The sequence below is a fragment of the Chiloscyllium plagiosum genome, unplaced genomic scaffold (assembly GCF_037043375.1).
Source record: "Chiloscyllium plagiosum isolate Xiang-an unplaced genomic scaffold, Cpla_swu_hap1 HiC_scaffold_8, whole genome shotgun sequence".
Classification (NCBI taxonomy): domain Eukaryota; kingdom Metazoa; phylum Chordata; class Chondrichthyes; order Orectolobiformes; family Hemiscylliidae; genus Chiloscyllium; species Chiloscyllium plagiosum.
This window is the reverse complement of record NW_028270146.1, coordinates 39,104,387-39,120,391: the sequence shown is the minus strand read 5'-3', so window position 1 is coordinate 39,120,391 and position 16,005 is coordinate 39,104,387. Positions and strand designations below refer to the sequence as shown.

Below are 16,005 nucleotides of genomic sequence, written 5' to 3'. Positions count from 1 at the left end.
TGTTGCAATTGTACCAGCCTCCACCACTTCCTCTGGCAGCCTATTCCACACACGCACCACCTTCTGCATGAAAAGGTTGCCCCTTCGGTCACTTTTATATCTTTCCCCTCTCACCCTAAACCTATGCCCTCTAGTTCTGGACTCTCCCACCATATAGAAAAGACCTTGTCTATTTACCCTATCCATGCCCCTCACGATTTTATAAACCTCTATAATGTCACCCCTCCGCCTCCCACGCTCCAGGGAAAACAACCCTAGCCTATTCGACCTCTCCCTATAGCTCAAATCCTCCAACCCTGGCAACATCCTTGTAAACCTTTTCTGAACCCTTTCAAGTTTCACAACATCTTTCTGATAGGAAGGAGACCAGAGTTGCAAGCAATATTCCAAAAATGGCCTAACCAATGTCCTGTACAGTCGCAACATGACCTCCCAACTCCTGTACTCAATACTTTGAATAATAAAGGAAAGCATACCAGACACCACCTTCACTATTCTATCTACCTACAACTCTTTCAAGGAGCAATGAACCTGCACTCCAAGGTTTCTTTGTTCAGCAATACTCCTGAGGTCCTTACCATTAAGTGTATAAGTCCTGCTAAGATTTGCTTTCCCAAAATGCAGCACCTCGCATTTATCTAAATTAAACTCTATCTGCCACTCCTCAGCTCATTGGCTCATCTGATCAAGATCCCTTTGTAATCTGAGGTAACCTTCTTTGCTGTTAACTACACCTCCAATTTTGGTGTCATCTGCAAACTTACTAACTATACCTTTTAAGCTCACATCCAAATCATTTATATAAATGACGAAAAGTAGTAAACCCAGCACCGATCCTTGTGGCACTCGACTGGTCACAGGCCTCCAATCTCACAACCACCCTCTGTCATCTACCTTTTGAGCCCGTTCTGTATCCAAATGGCTAGTTCTCCCTGTATTCCATGAGATCTAACCTTGCTAATCAGTCTCCCATGAAACTTTGTCGAACACCTTACTGATATTGAAACGCCAGTAGGGTGGATGTTGATAACATAGTTGACATGATGTAAATGGACTTCCAGACGGCAAACATAATAAGCCTGTCAGCAGCATTGAAGTCCATGGGATAAAATATAGAACTGACATTGACTTGAAGTTGGCTGAAAGGCAGCAACCACAGTAGTTGTGAACGGTTTTCCAGACTGAAGGAGTGATTCTCCAGGTTCAGCACTAGTGTTGCTGGTTTTCTTGATCTATATTAATCTGGATTTGGGTGTTCATTATGTGTGTCTGTTCTGCCACAAGGCAGGTCTTTGACTCATTGTCTCTGCTTCATCCTGTGCCTTTTTTTATTAGTGGTTTTATTGTTAACAGTGGTTTACCATTGCCGTGCACGATCAGATAGGGCGAGGAGATCCCAAGTCTTGCTGAATGGAATGGGAAACAAACCTACGTCATTTGGATTTTTACTGAACCACATGCATGCTATCTAAACAATTGTGCAATTTGGTCAAATTTGGATGTTCGCAGCATAATTTTAGAATTTACAGATAACTCAAAACTTGGATGTACTGTGACTTGTGAGGAACTTTGAACACACAAGTAGGCTATGGAATGGATAGATGTCACAGGTATAATTTATTTCTGAGAAGTGTGAAATGATACAGTATTTTCATTTGTCATGGAATCTGGGCATCTCTAGCTAGGCCAGCATTTACTATTCATCCCTCATTTCCTTTGGAGAAAGTGGTGGTGAGTCATTGTCTTGAATCACTGCCATCCTAGGTAGGTATGATCGTGTATACACAATCCCTTTTTAGGAAGGGAGTTCCAGGAGTTTGACGTGATGACAATTCCAGTTTGGGATGGTGTGTGGCTTGAAGGAGATCTTCATGTGGTCATGTTCCTATTTATCTGCTGCCCTTCTCATATTTTAGGTGGTCGCGGTCACAGACTTGGAAGATGTTTCGGTGAATTGCTATACTGCATTTTGTAGATCTTTCAGTTGTATCTGTGCATCAGTGAAGGAAGTGGATGAGTTGTGAATCAAGTGGGATGCTTTGCTCTGATTAGTCTTCAACTTGTGTTGCTGAAGCTGTCCTCATCCAACCAAGTTGAGAAAATTCCAGTATACTCTTGACTTGTGCTTTGTAGATGGTGGGCAGTCACTGGGGAAAACAGTGGTGAATTACTTGCTGCAAAATTTCAAGCAAGTGTGCTGTGTAAACAGTATTTATGTGGGTGGCCCAGCTCAATGGTCAATGGTAACTCCCAGCATGTTGATAGTGAGTGAGTTGATGGTAATGCCCTGGAGTATTAAGGGAAAATGATTAATTCTCTTGTAAAATTGGTCATTGCTTAGCACTTCAGTGGCATGATGGTCAGTTACTGCATATTTGGTTTCAGTCTTGATGTTGCTCAGGTCTTGTTGCATATGGGCATGGACTGTTTCAGTATCTGAAGAGTTGTGAATAGTGTTAAACATTTGTACCTGAGCAAATGCCCCACTTCTGACCTTCTGTAATGGAAAGAGGATTATCGATGAAACAACAAAGATGATTGAGCTGAGGAGCTCCCATAGATCCTGGAGCTGAGGTGGTTTGACTTCAAACAATTACAACCCATCTTCCTCTGCACTTGATATGACTTCAACCAGAGGAGAACTTTCACACTAACTGATGCCTATTTTTTCTGGGATTCCTTGATGCCATGCTTGGTCAAATGTTACCTTGATGTTAAGGATAGTCATTCTCACCTCACCTCTTGCATGCAGTTTCTGTTGTCTAGGTTTGGATAGCAGCTGTAATGTCAGGAGCTAAATGGCCCTGATGACCTAAACTGAGCATCCATGGCATATTATTCCTTTCTTAAGTACTGCTAATTAGCACTGTTGATGACCCTTTCCACCTCTTTGCTAGTGATTGAGAGTAGACTGCTAGGTTGGTAATTGTCCTACTTTTTATTCACATGAGACAACTGAGCCTTTTTCTACATTGTCAGGTAAATTGTAGTTTTGTGGTGTAAAAGAAAACTTGGCTAGGGATATGGTCAATTCTGGACTACAAATCTTCTCTACTATAGCTGGAAAGTTGTTTAGGCTCATAGCCTTTACAGATCTTTCATCAGTTTCTTAATCTTCATGTGGAGTGAATTGAATTGACTGAAGGCTGGCATCTCATGGGACCTCAGATGGATCATCCGTTCAACACTTCTGGCCAAAGGTGGATGCAAGTGCTTCTGCCTTGTCTTTTGCACTGTTATGCTGGCTCCTCCCATCATTCAGGCTGGGAATGTTTGTGGAACCACCTCTTTAATTATTCATCACCATGCAAGGGTGCAGAGCTTAGATCTGATCTGGTGATTTTTGGGATTGCTTAGTCTGTTCCTGCTGTTTAGCATACAAGTCGTTTGTTTTAGCTTCATCAAGTTGACGCTTGTTTTGGGAACATCTAGTGCTGCTGCTGGCATGCCATTCTGCATTCTTCGCTGAACTACGCTTGATCTCTTTCCTTGATGGTAGAGTGGGAAATTACGTGGTTTACTACTGTTCTATTGCTGATCACCAGTTATACCACATGAAAATCAGTTTTGAGTTGCTAGATGTGTTAAAAATCTGTCCCATTTGGTATGATGTCAGTGTCTCAAGAGTGTATGTTACATAAGATGGGGCCTCATCTCCTCCACATTTACAGTGCAATGACCACTCCTCTGATACCGTTATGAACAGACACATTTGGTAAGAGCAAGGTCAAAAGTTTGAGCAACAAGTGAAACTAGCTGTTTCCAACAATTTATGTTGCAGAACTCCATCTAATGTTGGACGCTTTAGATGTATAGCACGGAAACGGTCCAACTTGTCCATGCCGATCAAATATCCCAACCCAATCTATTTCTACCTGCCAGCACCTGGCCCATATCCCTCCAAGCCCTTCCTATTCATGTACCCATCCAGATGCCTTTTGAATGTTGCAATTGTACCAACCTCCACCACTTCCTCTGGCAGCTCATTCCATACCCTTACTACCCTCTGCCCCTTTGGTCTCTTTTATATCTTTCCCCTCTCACCCTAAACCTATGCCCCCTAGTTCTGGACTCCCCACCCAGAGAAAAGACTTTGTCTATTTATCCTACCCATGCCCTTCATGATTTTATAAACCTCTAAAGTCACCCCTCAGCCTCCAACGCTCCAGGGAATACAGCTTCAGCCTATTCAGCCTCTCCCTATAGCTCAAATCCTCCAACCCTGGCAACATCCTTGTAAATCTTTTCTGAACCCTTTCAAGTTTCACATCTTTCCAATAGGAAGGAGACCAGAATTGCATGCAATATTCCAACAGTGGCCTAACCAATGTCCTGTACAGCTGCAACATGACCTCCCAACTCCTGTACTCAATACTCTGACCAATAAAGGAAAGCATACCAAACTCTTTCTTCACTATTCTATCTACCTGCAAGTGTGGACTGATTGTATGTGGTGAGAACTTTGTTTATTGTGAGCAAATGAAGTGTACAATGATATGATCTGCCAGTCTTTGGGACATATACAGCCTTGTATGTCTGGCAACAGACCAGTATTAAAATCCTTACACCATGTTATGCATTAGTGTAATATGCAGAATGTCTTTTTCATTTGATGGCAGCATCCTATTAGTGGCAAATATCACTTGTGTTACTTCTATATGGCGGCAGTGTGAAACAGTTTGCCTGTTGCTCAGACTTTTGAGGTATCTTATCTGAGGTATTGTGAGCGCTTTTCATGTTTAAGGACTTGATGGATAATCTTGAGTGTATGAAGAATTGCGTGACAACCAATTTAGGGTTGTTTTTGGTCTTAGTGTGATGCAGTTGTGTGAACGGGAAACTATTTATTGGGCCTAGGTCTTTGCAGGTACAAATAACATTTACTTTTTATTATACCTGAAATAAAGTGATGAAAGCATGTGAATCTGGCATTAGTATTGGAAAAAAAAATGTTTGTACTGACACCAGAATTGATACTCTACTCTACATCGACACCTACCTAATTAAACAATCTCCCAAATAAGCAGCTAATCAAGGATGATTTTTAAATCTTCATAGACTGGAGGGAGCAGGAGTGAAGACAGAGGTGGAGAGGGTGGTACAAGACAGCAAGAAGAAAAAAAGTCTAAACAATAAGGTAACACTTTCTAGAACATGCATTTTCATTAGAAACAACAAGATTGAGCACGATACTTGTCCAATTGGTAGTTTATTGAAAGGGAAATGTTTGAATTGGTGAGAGATAAATATCTTGCTGGTTTTCAGCTTAACAAGTACTGAAACAAAGAAGTCCAGAAATTGATTTCAAAATGCACTACTATATGCAGGTTTTAAAAATCATCACAATATTCATGGTATAGAAGAATGACAACACCTAATTAAAAATTAGTTTAATAACCATTTGATAGTACATAATAGAGTATTGCTGAAGAAAGACTTTTGTCGAATCTTTTCATTTTGCACTTAGGACATTTTGCAACATTGCCAGGTCAAGGGGGAAAAAAAAACTGTACAGGAGAAGAGTGCTAATTAGTTCACAAGTGGACTGACTGGTAGCAGTATTGCCATGCAACGAGCATCAGTTAAGAGATAATTGACTTAACAGTCTGGCTTTGTTTAAATTTCAACACAAGCAGATTGATTTATTAATTTCTCAGCACAGTGCCCCGACCAGAGAGTGACTGTAGCTATTATGTACTATCAAATGGCTATTAAACTAATTTTTAATTAGGTGTTGTCATTCTTCTATACCATGAATATTGTGATGATTTTTAAAACTTGCATATAGTAGTGCATTTTGAAATCAATTTCTGGACTTCTTTGTTTCAGTACTTGTTGAGCTGAAAACCAGCAAGATATTTCTCTCACCAGTTCAAACATTTCCCTCTCAATAAACTACCAATTGGACAAGTATCGTGCTCAATCTTGTTGTTTCTAATGAAAATGCATGTTCTGGAAAGTGTTATCTTATTGTTTAGACTTTTTTTCTTCTTGCTGTCTTGTACCATCCTCTCCACTTCTGTCTTCAATCCTGCTCCCTCCAGTCTATGAAGATTTAAAAATCATCCTTGATTAGCTGCTTATTTGTGAGATTGTTTAATTAGGTAGGTATCGATGTAGAGTATCAATTCAGGTGTCAGTACAAACATTTTTTTCAATACCAATGCCAGATTCACATGCTTTCATCACTTCATTTTAATAGCAGTTATTTTTGCCTGTATTACTACTGAGTAAAATGTAACCCAAAATTTTACTGATATTGCTGGTTCTATTTTTTTTTTACTGATTTATGAAATAGTTGTCAAATTCTTGCTTATCAAAATACTGTCCAGAGTTTCTTTGATTAACTGTATACTCTGATATTTCTCTGGTTTTGTATTTACAGCCGATTTTGGAGACTATGATCAGTATGAATCCCAAGACTTCCTGTACAAGTGTGATCTTTTTCCAGTTGTAAGTTTTGTTAGCATATTTTGCACAAAAGTTTAAATGCTTAACACTTGGGCGTAAATGTTATTTTGAAGCAAACAACTTCTGGGTATTAGAAATAGGAAGTACTGTTTTTACCCAATCCTGACTTATTGCGGGCTCTGTTCCAAACTCTCTCACTGCATGTGGCACCTTTTTTATATAGCACTTTTAATGTAATCAAAAGCCCAAAGACATTTCACATGCCTGTTATTAAACTAAATATAATACCAAGTCATGAGATGTTAACTATATGACCAAAAGCTTGGTCAAGCAGGTAGGCTTTAAGGAATGCTTTAAAGGAGGAAATGAAGTCAAGAGATAGCGATGTGTGGGGTGGGTATTTCAGAGCTCAAGGTAGAGGTAACTGAGAGTTCAACCACCAATAGAACGTTTAAAATGGGGAATGCTGAAGAGACTAGGATTAAAGGAACCAGATGTTGGAGGGTTCTGCAGCTTGAGATTACAGTTATAGAAGGTGCATCAGCCAATGAGGGATGTGAAGAATGAGAATTTTAACATTTATGGCTACGAATCAAAAGGAACAACCTTTTCCATCAGTGCTGAAACAAGATATAATGTGATGTTAGATTAGCAAACTGACATCAGCAAGCCATTTGCAATATTATGGAAGGTGAGCAAATGCTTAAGTCAGAACCTTGCCCACTGTCTTGGGGGGAAAAAGAACTAAAACTATTGAGCTTGTTAAAAACCCAGTTGAATGTAGTTTTCCTCTGCTCCATTTTTCATTAATTGGATTGGAAAATGTTTGATAATGATTTACGCCAGATATGAAGATAGACAGGTAATATGGTCTGCACATGGGACCGTGGCTGTGTGATGCATCAACATCTTTTGGTGTTAGTGGCAGCATTAGACTTATTCACTCTTTTACATTGTCATAGCAAAGAGAGAGAGAAAATAAGACCAACCACATGGAGTTATAAAATTGGTGGCGTTATCCTGGCCAAAGAATCTGATTGAACTTTGCTACCATCACAGTTTGAGGGTGAGGGCAGAGTTGACAAAACCACTTGTTACAGAAATGTTCCAGTTGAGGGCCGGAGGCTAGACAATTAGAATTTTCAAAATGTAGTTGTAAGTAAAAGTAAATAATTTTACCTTGAATACTCCAAATTTATTTCTCTGCTTAAAACAGTCCAAAGAGCACTTAATATTACATGTGAAAATTTATATTAGAGTAGTGTCATAAAAGTTCATGTTTTGTTTATCCTGTGAAACTGAAGTGAAGCCAAACATTTTATTCAATACAGTGTCAAATACAGAAGGCTTTGTTTAATTTACATTATTAACAAGACTGTTTTATCTTTTTACCTTGCTATTCCACGATAACACCTCTGACCTTGCAAAGAATTGGATTCAAGATGAACGAATGCTTCAAGAAGCAACACAGAAAGTTGCTTCATTATATCGGAAATTCAGGTGAGGTATATATTCTATATTAATCTTAGCACCTCATTGTAAGGTTTTTGGGTGTACTTCAGCTTTAATTGCAAGACCTAAGTCAGTTGCAGTTAGAATTAATTCTAATTCAGTCATGTTATGAAGTATTTGTAGGAGGTGGGAGTAGAACCTGGATCCTCTCGCCCAGAGGCAGGGAAAATGATGTTGCCACAAGACACTCAAATTATAGTTACAGACTGAGTTTTGACCCATTCCAGTTATAAATATATCTTCTCATGTTTTGCAGAATCTATAAAGTTTTTCACAACAATTACAAAATAAATGGTGCTTAATAAAAACAGTTGGCTTTCAATCTCTGCTGCAAGTTATATACTTTTTGATTCCAGTACCTTTTTATAATCGAACTTCCTTCATATGCATTGAGCTAAAGTTCATGCCTTATTAACCTTTACTAGTCACTAGCCCCTGTGCATATTTAGAGGCATTCTGAACTCTAATTAGTTTATTAGTTCATGGTTAATCTTGGATTAGTTAAATAATATGTCCAGTTCCTGATTGGTTTCTTTTAAAGTATTGGTCTTTTTAATAATATCATTTTCTACTATCTCCTCATTCATTCTTTAATATGCCAGTCATTTTCTGAGCATTGTAACAGCTTGTTCTCCCCTTAGGAATTCCATAGATCTTTTTGAAGATAAGATTGAGCAGATGCATTTAAAGTTTGCTGGTACAGAGTATCTAGTGTTACCTCCTAAATCACCTCAAATTATATATTTGAGAATTGTGGAGACTCTATTAATATCCTTTAAATACAGAAGCTATGTGGAACTCCACAGTAACTTGATTTCTAAAATAATCTAAACCACAAAATAACCAAACAGGCTATTACACAGGTCAAGCATGCTTTGTTGTTTTCATATACAACTGTGCCTTTGAATAAACCTGTCGCCGCATTAAAATTGTTTCCACTTTTTAATAAAGCTGGCGTCTGGTATGCTTTCCTTTCATTGGTCAGAGTATTGAGTACAGGAGTTGGGAGGTAATGTTGCAGCTGTACAGGACGTTGGTTAGGCCACTGTTAGAATATTGCGTGCAATTCTGGTCTCCTTCCTATCGGAAAGATGTTGTAAAACTTGAAAGGGTTCAGAAAAGATTTACAAGGATTTTGCCAGGGTTGGAGGATTTGAGCTAAAGGGAGAGGCTGAATAGGCTGAAGCTATTTTCCTTGGAGCGTGGGAGGCTGAGGAGTGACCTTACAGAAGTTTATAAAATCATGAAGGGCATGGATAGGATAAATAGACAAAATCTTTTCCCTGGGGTAGGGGAGTCCAGAACTAGAGGGCATAGGTTTAGAGTGAGAGTAGAAAGATATAAGAGACCTAAGGGGTATACATACAGTGGTACGTGTATGAAATGAGTTGCCAGAGGAAGTGGTGGAAGCTAGCACAATTGCAGCATTTAAAAGGCATCTGGATGTATGAATAGGAAGGATTTGGAGGGTTATGGGCCAGGTGCTGGCAGGTGGGACTAGATTGGGTTGGGATATCTGGTTGGTATGGACAAGTGGACCAAAGGGTCTGTTTCCATGCTGTACATCTCTGACTGTAAGTCATGTTCTCCAGATAACAACGTTTTATTTTAGACAATGTATTAAAGATATGAGGTTAAAGTCTGTCGATATCCCAAACTTGAGCCAGACTAGTTCTATTTCCAAAGTAGGAATTTGTAAACTATGACATGGCTTGCCTGCCTGCAGATTGTGCGCTTTTTGAGCAAAATAGAGTATATCTGCAAATACAATTCTGCTAAAACAGATTCACCCCATAGACTAATATGAGTGTGTGCGTCTGAGAGTGTGTGTGAGAGCGTGTGTGTGTGTGTGTGTGAGAGAGAGATGGAGTATACACCTGTGAGAGGGCGTGGGCGGGCGTGTGTCACAAATTCCTATTTAGGAAATAGAACAGGTATGACTCCAGATTGGGATATAGACAGACTCTAACCTCATACCTTTTACTGCATTGTCTGAGCTGAACTGTCACTTTTCTTTTAATGAGCCAGAATCTGCAACCCATTCCAGAAGATGAAAGACTTAATAGCAATCTATCTTTTCAGTTGCATGACACTGTAACCTTTTGCTATAAATTCTGTGTCTTATGACCCTCTTCCAAAGCCATCTGATGAAGGAGCAGCAGTCCAAAAAGCTAGTGCTTCCAAATAAACCTTTTGGACTATAACCTGATGTTGTGTGATTTTTAACATTTTCACTTTTGTCAGCTTAAGTTTACATTAGCTACATAATCAATCCCCTTACCTCTGACCATTGCATAGCTTACTTATGGAAAGAGTTTTTCAAATGACATTATTTAAATAGAACATCATTTCTTTCATGTTTAATCCAGTCAAATTTTTTATTTGTTATAAAACAAAGTTCAATCAGAAGGGCTTATGCCCAAAACGTCGATTCTCCTGTTCCTTGGATGCTGCCTGACCTGCTGCGCTTTTCCAGCAACACATTTTCAGCTCTCAATCCCACATCTCCATGGCCTGCTGAAGGACACTACAGAATATTGAAACATGTAGTCAGTGTCCCATTCAACAAAAATCCTGATCTCTCAGTTGTGGCCATAAATGAATGGTAGATCAGACTTCGTGGGCTGAATGGCCAAATTCTGCTCCTGTATCTGGTGATCTTGTGTGTGAAATGTATCTAATAGAGATCAAAGATTTGCTTTTGGAAAACAGTGAAAAATTAGAATGAAGCGATTATATTTTATAGCATATTTATGTATCTCACTAGCAGGTTCAGACAGCATGTCTGAGTGAAACATTGCCATCGGCAGTTGGTACATTACCATCAGCACAACCAAGGAACAGAAGAGTGTTTGATCTTTGGAAGATATTGTAGTGTACACTATAAGATGCAGGAGCAGAAGTGGGCCATTCAGCCATAAAGTATACTCTGCCACTCAATGAGATCATGGCTTTAATTACAAAATTGTGATACAGAATCAATGATTTGTTAGGTTTAGTCAGAGTAAATTGACTATGTATACATTGAAAGGTTATGCAGTTAGATTGAATGAAAACAACAAGAATATAGTAAGAGAGCCTTACAGCCAAAGAACAACTGTTACTTTTAAATGGAGGGATTTTAAAATTTTTTTCCAAACTTGGAAGAGTGAGTAAGATTAACTTATGGAAGCCTTTTGTCAAATCAGGTCTGTTTTAATTGTTTTTAATTTCTCAATGTTTATAAAGTATTATCTTGCTATTTCATGTGTTAAAGTTTGCTAATACTTCAAATTTTTGTTTTGATTTGCTGTATTTTTAGGGGGCTTACTCCATCTGAGACAGAGTTATTGTTTCTTCAGGAGGTGGTGAAAATGGAAGGTTATGGTCATGAAAACTATGCAGCCAAGGTATGGATTAGGAGGTAGAGGAGTTTTGAATAAGATAAAATACAAAAGAACATAACGCTTCTAATAAAGAAGGTTTTGGGAGCGTTTTAGTCAAAAATACAGAAAAGTAAAATTTCAAAGTAAGTCTAAGTGAAACTGGCCCCAATTCTCAGCATTTCTAATTGCACAGACTTAATTGCAAATATATTTACTTTTTTTTGGTTTCTTATACAAGAATTTGCAACACATAGCAGCAGTGATAATCTTGCTTTGGTGAGAAAAGAAAAATATTAATATGGATTGGCAAAATAACATACGTCATAGCATTGAATGTACCTAATAGTTCTAAGCTGCAAAGGACTTTTTAAAACCTCTGTATAGTCACAGTTTATTCTGGCTAATAATTCAATGTTGTCATCTCTTGCATTTTGGCCCAGATCTTTGAATTTCCCATTTCTGATCTAGCTCAGACAAAAAGTTTTGGTCTTAACCTTTGTACAATTGTTTGGGCCCCAACTTTTGAAGTAGGATCATCCCATCAGATGCAACCTAACAAACCACACCAGTAACATTTATGTGAATTTTCACAAAAGCCCTTTTACAGCAAGATGTGCGAGAATCCAATAATTAAACACAGCCTAAAGGTCCAAAGTACTGGTAAAGTACAGAAAGAAGCTAGTTGTGTAAGGTGGGTTAGAGTAGGATGCCAGATGGGTGGGTAAGGGGTAAGATAGAGCAGGTTTGGTTTTGGGGTGGGTCAGATGCTTCAAGGGTGTTAGTGTTTAATTAAGCTATTAGTTTCATAATTATCGAAGAGTCAAAACCAATTGGTATCCCTATAAAGTTTCCTGAATAACTAACTATCCAGGTAAGTGAGAGAACCTTCCAAATGCACCTTCTCAGAATTCGGTATTTATGGTCTGGAAGCCCCCAAATACAATTGCCCATCAGAAATTTAAACTTCCTCGACAGTTACTGCAAAGCCAACACATTGGGACTTAGGACAGATTCTAATGCACACCTGTTGGGGTTAGTCATTAGTAGATCTAGGCCATTAACGTTTGGTGTATGACTGTATGTGATCTAATAAATCATAACAGATGTAATGCCTGTGGAAACAAAGTTCAAAAGTACTCCATGCTGAAATATGCTCTTTGGACTATTTCAGTACATTACAGCGATTGAAGTAATTACAACAAATGTACATAAATCTATCCCTGTAATGACTTCAGCGGTTTTGCATGTTGGAGTACTTACCCATTTTAATTTCAGTTGCTTTTCAAGAATTTTTTTATATAAATAGACGTAATGAAGCAATGTCAAGACTGCTGCATCTGGAGTTCAGTGTGAGCAGTGAAGTTATCCATTTTGAACCATGAAAGGATAGATCAGGGCATTTTCCAGGTATTTTGAAGTTTAATACAGTAGATATTGAAAGAGACTTGGGATTCAGGTGCATTGATCTTTAAAATATCACGAGCAGATGCAGAAAATAATCGAGAATAGAATGCAGGCTTTTTGTATCTAGAGGGCTAGAGTACGAACTTGCAGAGTTTATGCCACAGTTAAACAAAACACTGGTTAAAACCTATTTGGAGTACCATGAGCACATCTGAGCACAACATAGAGTCATAGAGATGTACAGCACAGAAACAAACCCTTTGGTCCAACTCATCCATGCTGACCAGAGCCTAACCTATTCTAGTTCCGTTTGCCAGCACTTGGCCCATATCTCCCTAAACCCTTCCTATTCCTATACACATGTAGATGCCTTTTAAATGCTGTAATTGTACCAGCCTCCACCACTTCCTCTGGCAACTCATTCCATACACACACCACCCTCTGTATGAAAAAGTTGACCCTTAGGTCTCTCTTATATTTTTCCCCTCTCACCCTAAACCTATGCCCTCTAGTTCTGTACTCCTCCCACCCCAGAGAAAAGACCTTGCTTATTTATCCTATCCGTGCCCCTCATGATTTTATAAACCTGTATAAGATCACCCCTCAGCTGATACTCCAGGGAAAACAGCCCCAGCCTATTCAGCCTCTCCTGATGGTTCAAATCCTCCAACCCTGGCAACATCCTTGTAAATCTTTTCTGAACCCTTTCAAGTTTCACAACATCCTTCCAGTGGGAAGGAGACTAGATTTGCAAGCGATATTCCAAAAGTGGCCTAATCAATGTCCTTTACAGCTGCAACATGACCTCCCAACTCCTCTATTCAATACTCTGACCAGTAAAGGAAAGCATACCAGACACCGCCTTCATTATCCTATCTACCTGTGATTCTGTTTTGGAGCTATGAGACTGCACTCCAAGGTCTCTTTATTCAGTAACACTTCCTAGGACCTTATCATTAAGTGTATAAGTCCTGCTCTGATTTGCTTTTCCAAAATGCAACACTTCGCATTTATCTAAATTAAACTCCATCTGCCACTCCTCAGTCCATTGGTCCATCTGATGAAGATCCTGTTGTACTCTGAGGTGACCTCCTTCGCTGTCCACTACACCTCCAATATTGGTGTAATCTGCAAACGTATTAACTATATCTGCTATGTTCGCATCCAAATCATTTATATAAATGACAAAAAGTAGTGTACCCAGCACCGATCCTTGTGGCACACCATTGGTCTTCTACCTTTAAGCCAGTTCTAAATCCAAATGGCTGATTCTCCCTGCATTCGAAGACATCTAACCTTGCTAACCAGTCTCTCATGAGGAACCTTGTCAAATGCCTTACTGAAGTCCATATACACCTTCAGAAATATATATTGGCGTTAGAGGGAATACGATGTAGGTTTACAAGAATGATATGTGAACTTCAGGGGTTAAGTTTTATGGGGCGAAATTACACAAATCAAGCCTGTTTTCTCGAATTTAGAAGGTTGAGTCTGATAAAAGTCTTCAAGATTTAACAGGAAAAAACAGGGTAGATAAAGACAAATTACTTCCACTGTTTAAGCATTCTAAAACTAGGGGGGCATAGTGTGAAAATTAGGGCCTGACTGTTCTGGAGAGATGTTATGAAGCACTCCTATGTACACAATGTTTTGAGAAACTTCCATAAACATCAGTAGATGCAGATTAGTAGTTGTTTTTAAATCTGAGATAGGTACGTTTTTGTTAAGCAAAGATCGTAATGGATATGGGCCAAAGACGGATAAATGGAGTTAGGTGCCAGATCAGCTGTGATCTCACTGAATGGCAGAATAGACTCGAGACTGAATGGCCTACTTCTGTTCCGATGATCCAATATTTTATGCATTACTAGTAATAACTAGAGTTTTAAAAGCAATTATGAATATGTCCTAATCTGAAGTTTTACACTTAATGTAAATACCACATTAGGTAGAAACTTGAGTCTGCACAACAATGAGTGATTAAATAATTTAGATTATTATGAATACATTGCAAATAAAATGAGAACTGTTCTATGGACATGATGCTCCCAACAGAGCTCCATCTCTTGGTTACATGGATGAATTTATGACCCATTGTCTGCAAATTAAATTTACTGCATAGTGTGTGTTGATGTTATAATATTACAAAGTTTTCAATTTCATTACAGTCTACACTTTTTTTCCTTCAGCATCTTTTGTGGCCTAAGTTAAAAATCACACAACACCAGGTTATAGTCCCACAGATTTATTTGGAAGTACAAGTTTTTGGAGCACGGCGGTCAGAAATTTTGTTTTTCCAAATAAGTGTGTTGGACTATAATCTGGTGTTGTGATTTTTAACTTTGTCCACCCAGTCCAGCATTGTCATCTCCACATCTTTTGTGATTGCATTGCAGTTTGCATCAACAGATCCCAATTTCTTATGAGTTGAAATCTGCATCCTTATGTGCTGATGTGAGAGAGATGACAAGTCTAACAATTAATGTCAGACTGTGGTAAATTGTTTACTGGAAGATGCTTGGAATGTCCCCGAGACTCTTTGCCACTTCCTTCTCAGATGACAGAAAAAAAGTTGCAAAAAACTGTCTAGAAGCTAGTTGTCCAGATTTATTAATAGAAAACTAAATAAGTGTCTAAAGTAGTAATACAGTACAAATTGAAAACTTGCTCAATTTATGAATAGATGTTAAACTTGAAAAGTGAGAAATGTTTCCAGATTTTTCAATACAGTCTTGATTGAATTTTGTCAATGACTTAATAAGATGATTGCGCACACAGTTCACATTTTGCATTTCTTGTAAAAGCTAGTTTAAATGCACAGCAAGATTATGAAATGCTCACAATTAAGAATTCTTATCAATGGTTCTGCTACCAGCTTTCCTTTGCTTGCATGATATTTATCGGAAATTCCACCACTCATTATTTTTAACCTCTTTATTTGTTTAGTTTTTTTTTACTTTGCTCTAAACAAATAACCAAATTAACTTGGGGATAGTTTGTAGTTCTAGCTGAATTAGTAATTTTATTACTTGAGCTGCATGATTAAAAAATAATGAACTATAGTATAACCAACTGACTGGAAGTAGAAGGAAGTGTGGACTGCAGATGCTGAAGATCTGAGTCGAGTGTGTGGTGCTGGAAAAGCACAGCAGGTTAGGCAGCATACGAGGAGTAGGAGTATCGGCATTTTGGGCATAAACCCTTAATTGAGAATGAGGCTTGTGGGCCGGGGGAGCTGAGAGATAAATGGGAGGGGTTGGGGCTGGGGCGAAGGTAGCTGCAAATGCAATATGTAGATGAAAGTGGGGAAAAG

At 38.6% G+C, this 16,005-nt stretch overlaps 1 protein-coding gene across 3 annotated transcripts in view; it reads left to right on the top strand.

Annotated features, from left to right (window-relative positions):
- ptpn21 (protein tyrosine phosphatase non-receptor type 21) overlaps positions 1-16,005 on the top strand; it is an 87,066-nt gene that overhangs the window by 17,507 nt on the left and 53,554 nt on the right. For all 3 annotated transcript variants that reach the window (XM_043697288.2, XM_043697286.2, XM_043697289.2), the window contains exons 5-7: positions 6,386-6,453; positions 7,841-7,911; positions 11,225-11,312. In XM_043697288.2, the coding sequence (XP_043553223.2) occupies positions 6,386-6,453; positions 7,841-7,911; positions 11,225-11,312 (227 nt within the window). The remainder of the gene's footprint in view (positions 1-6,385; positions 6,454-7,840; positions 7,912-11,224; positions 11,313-16,005) is intronic.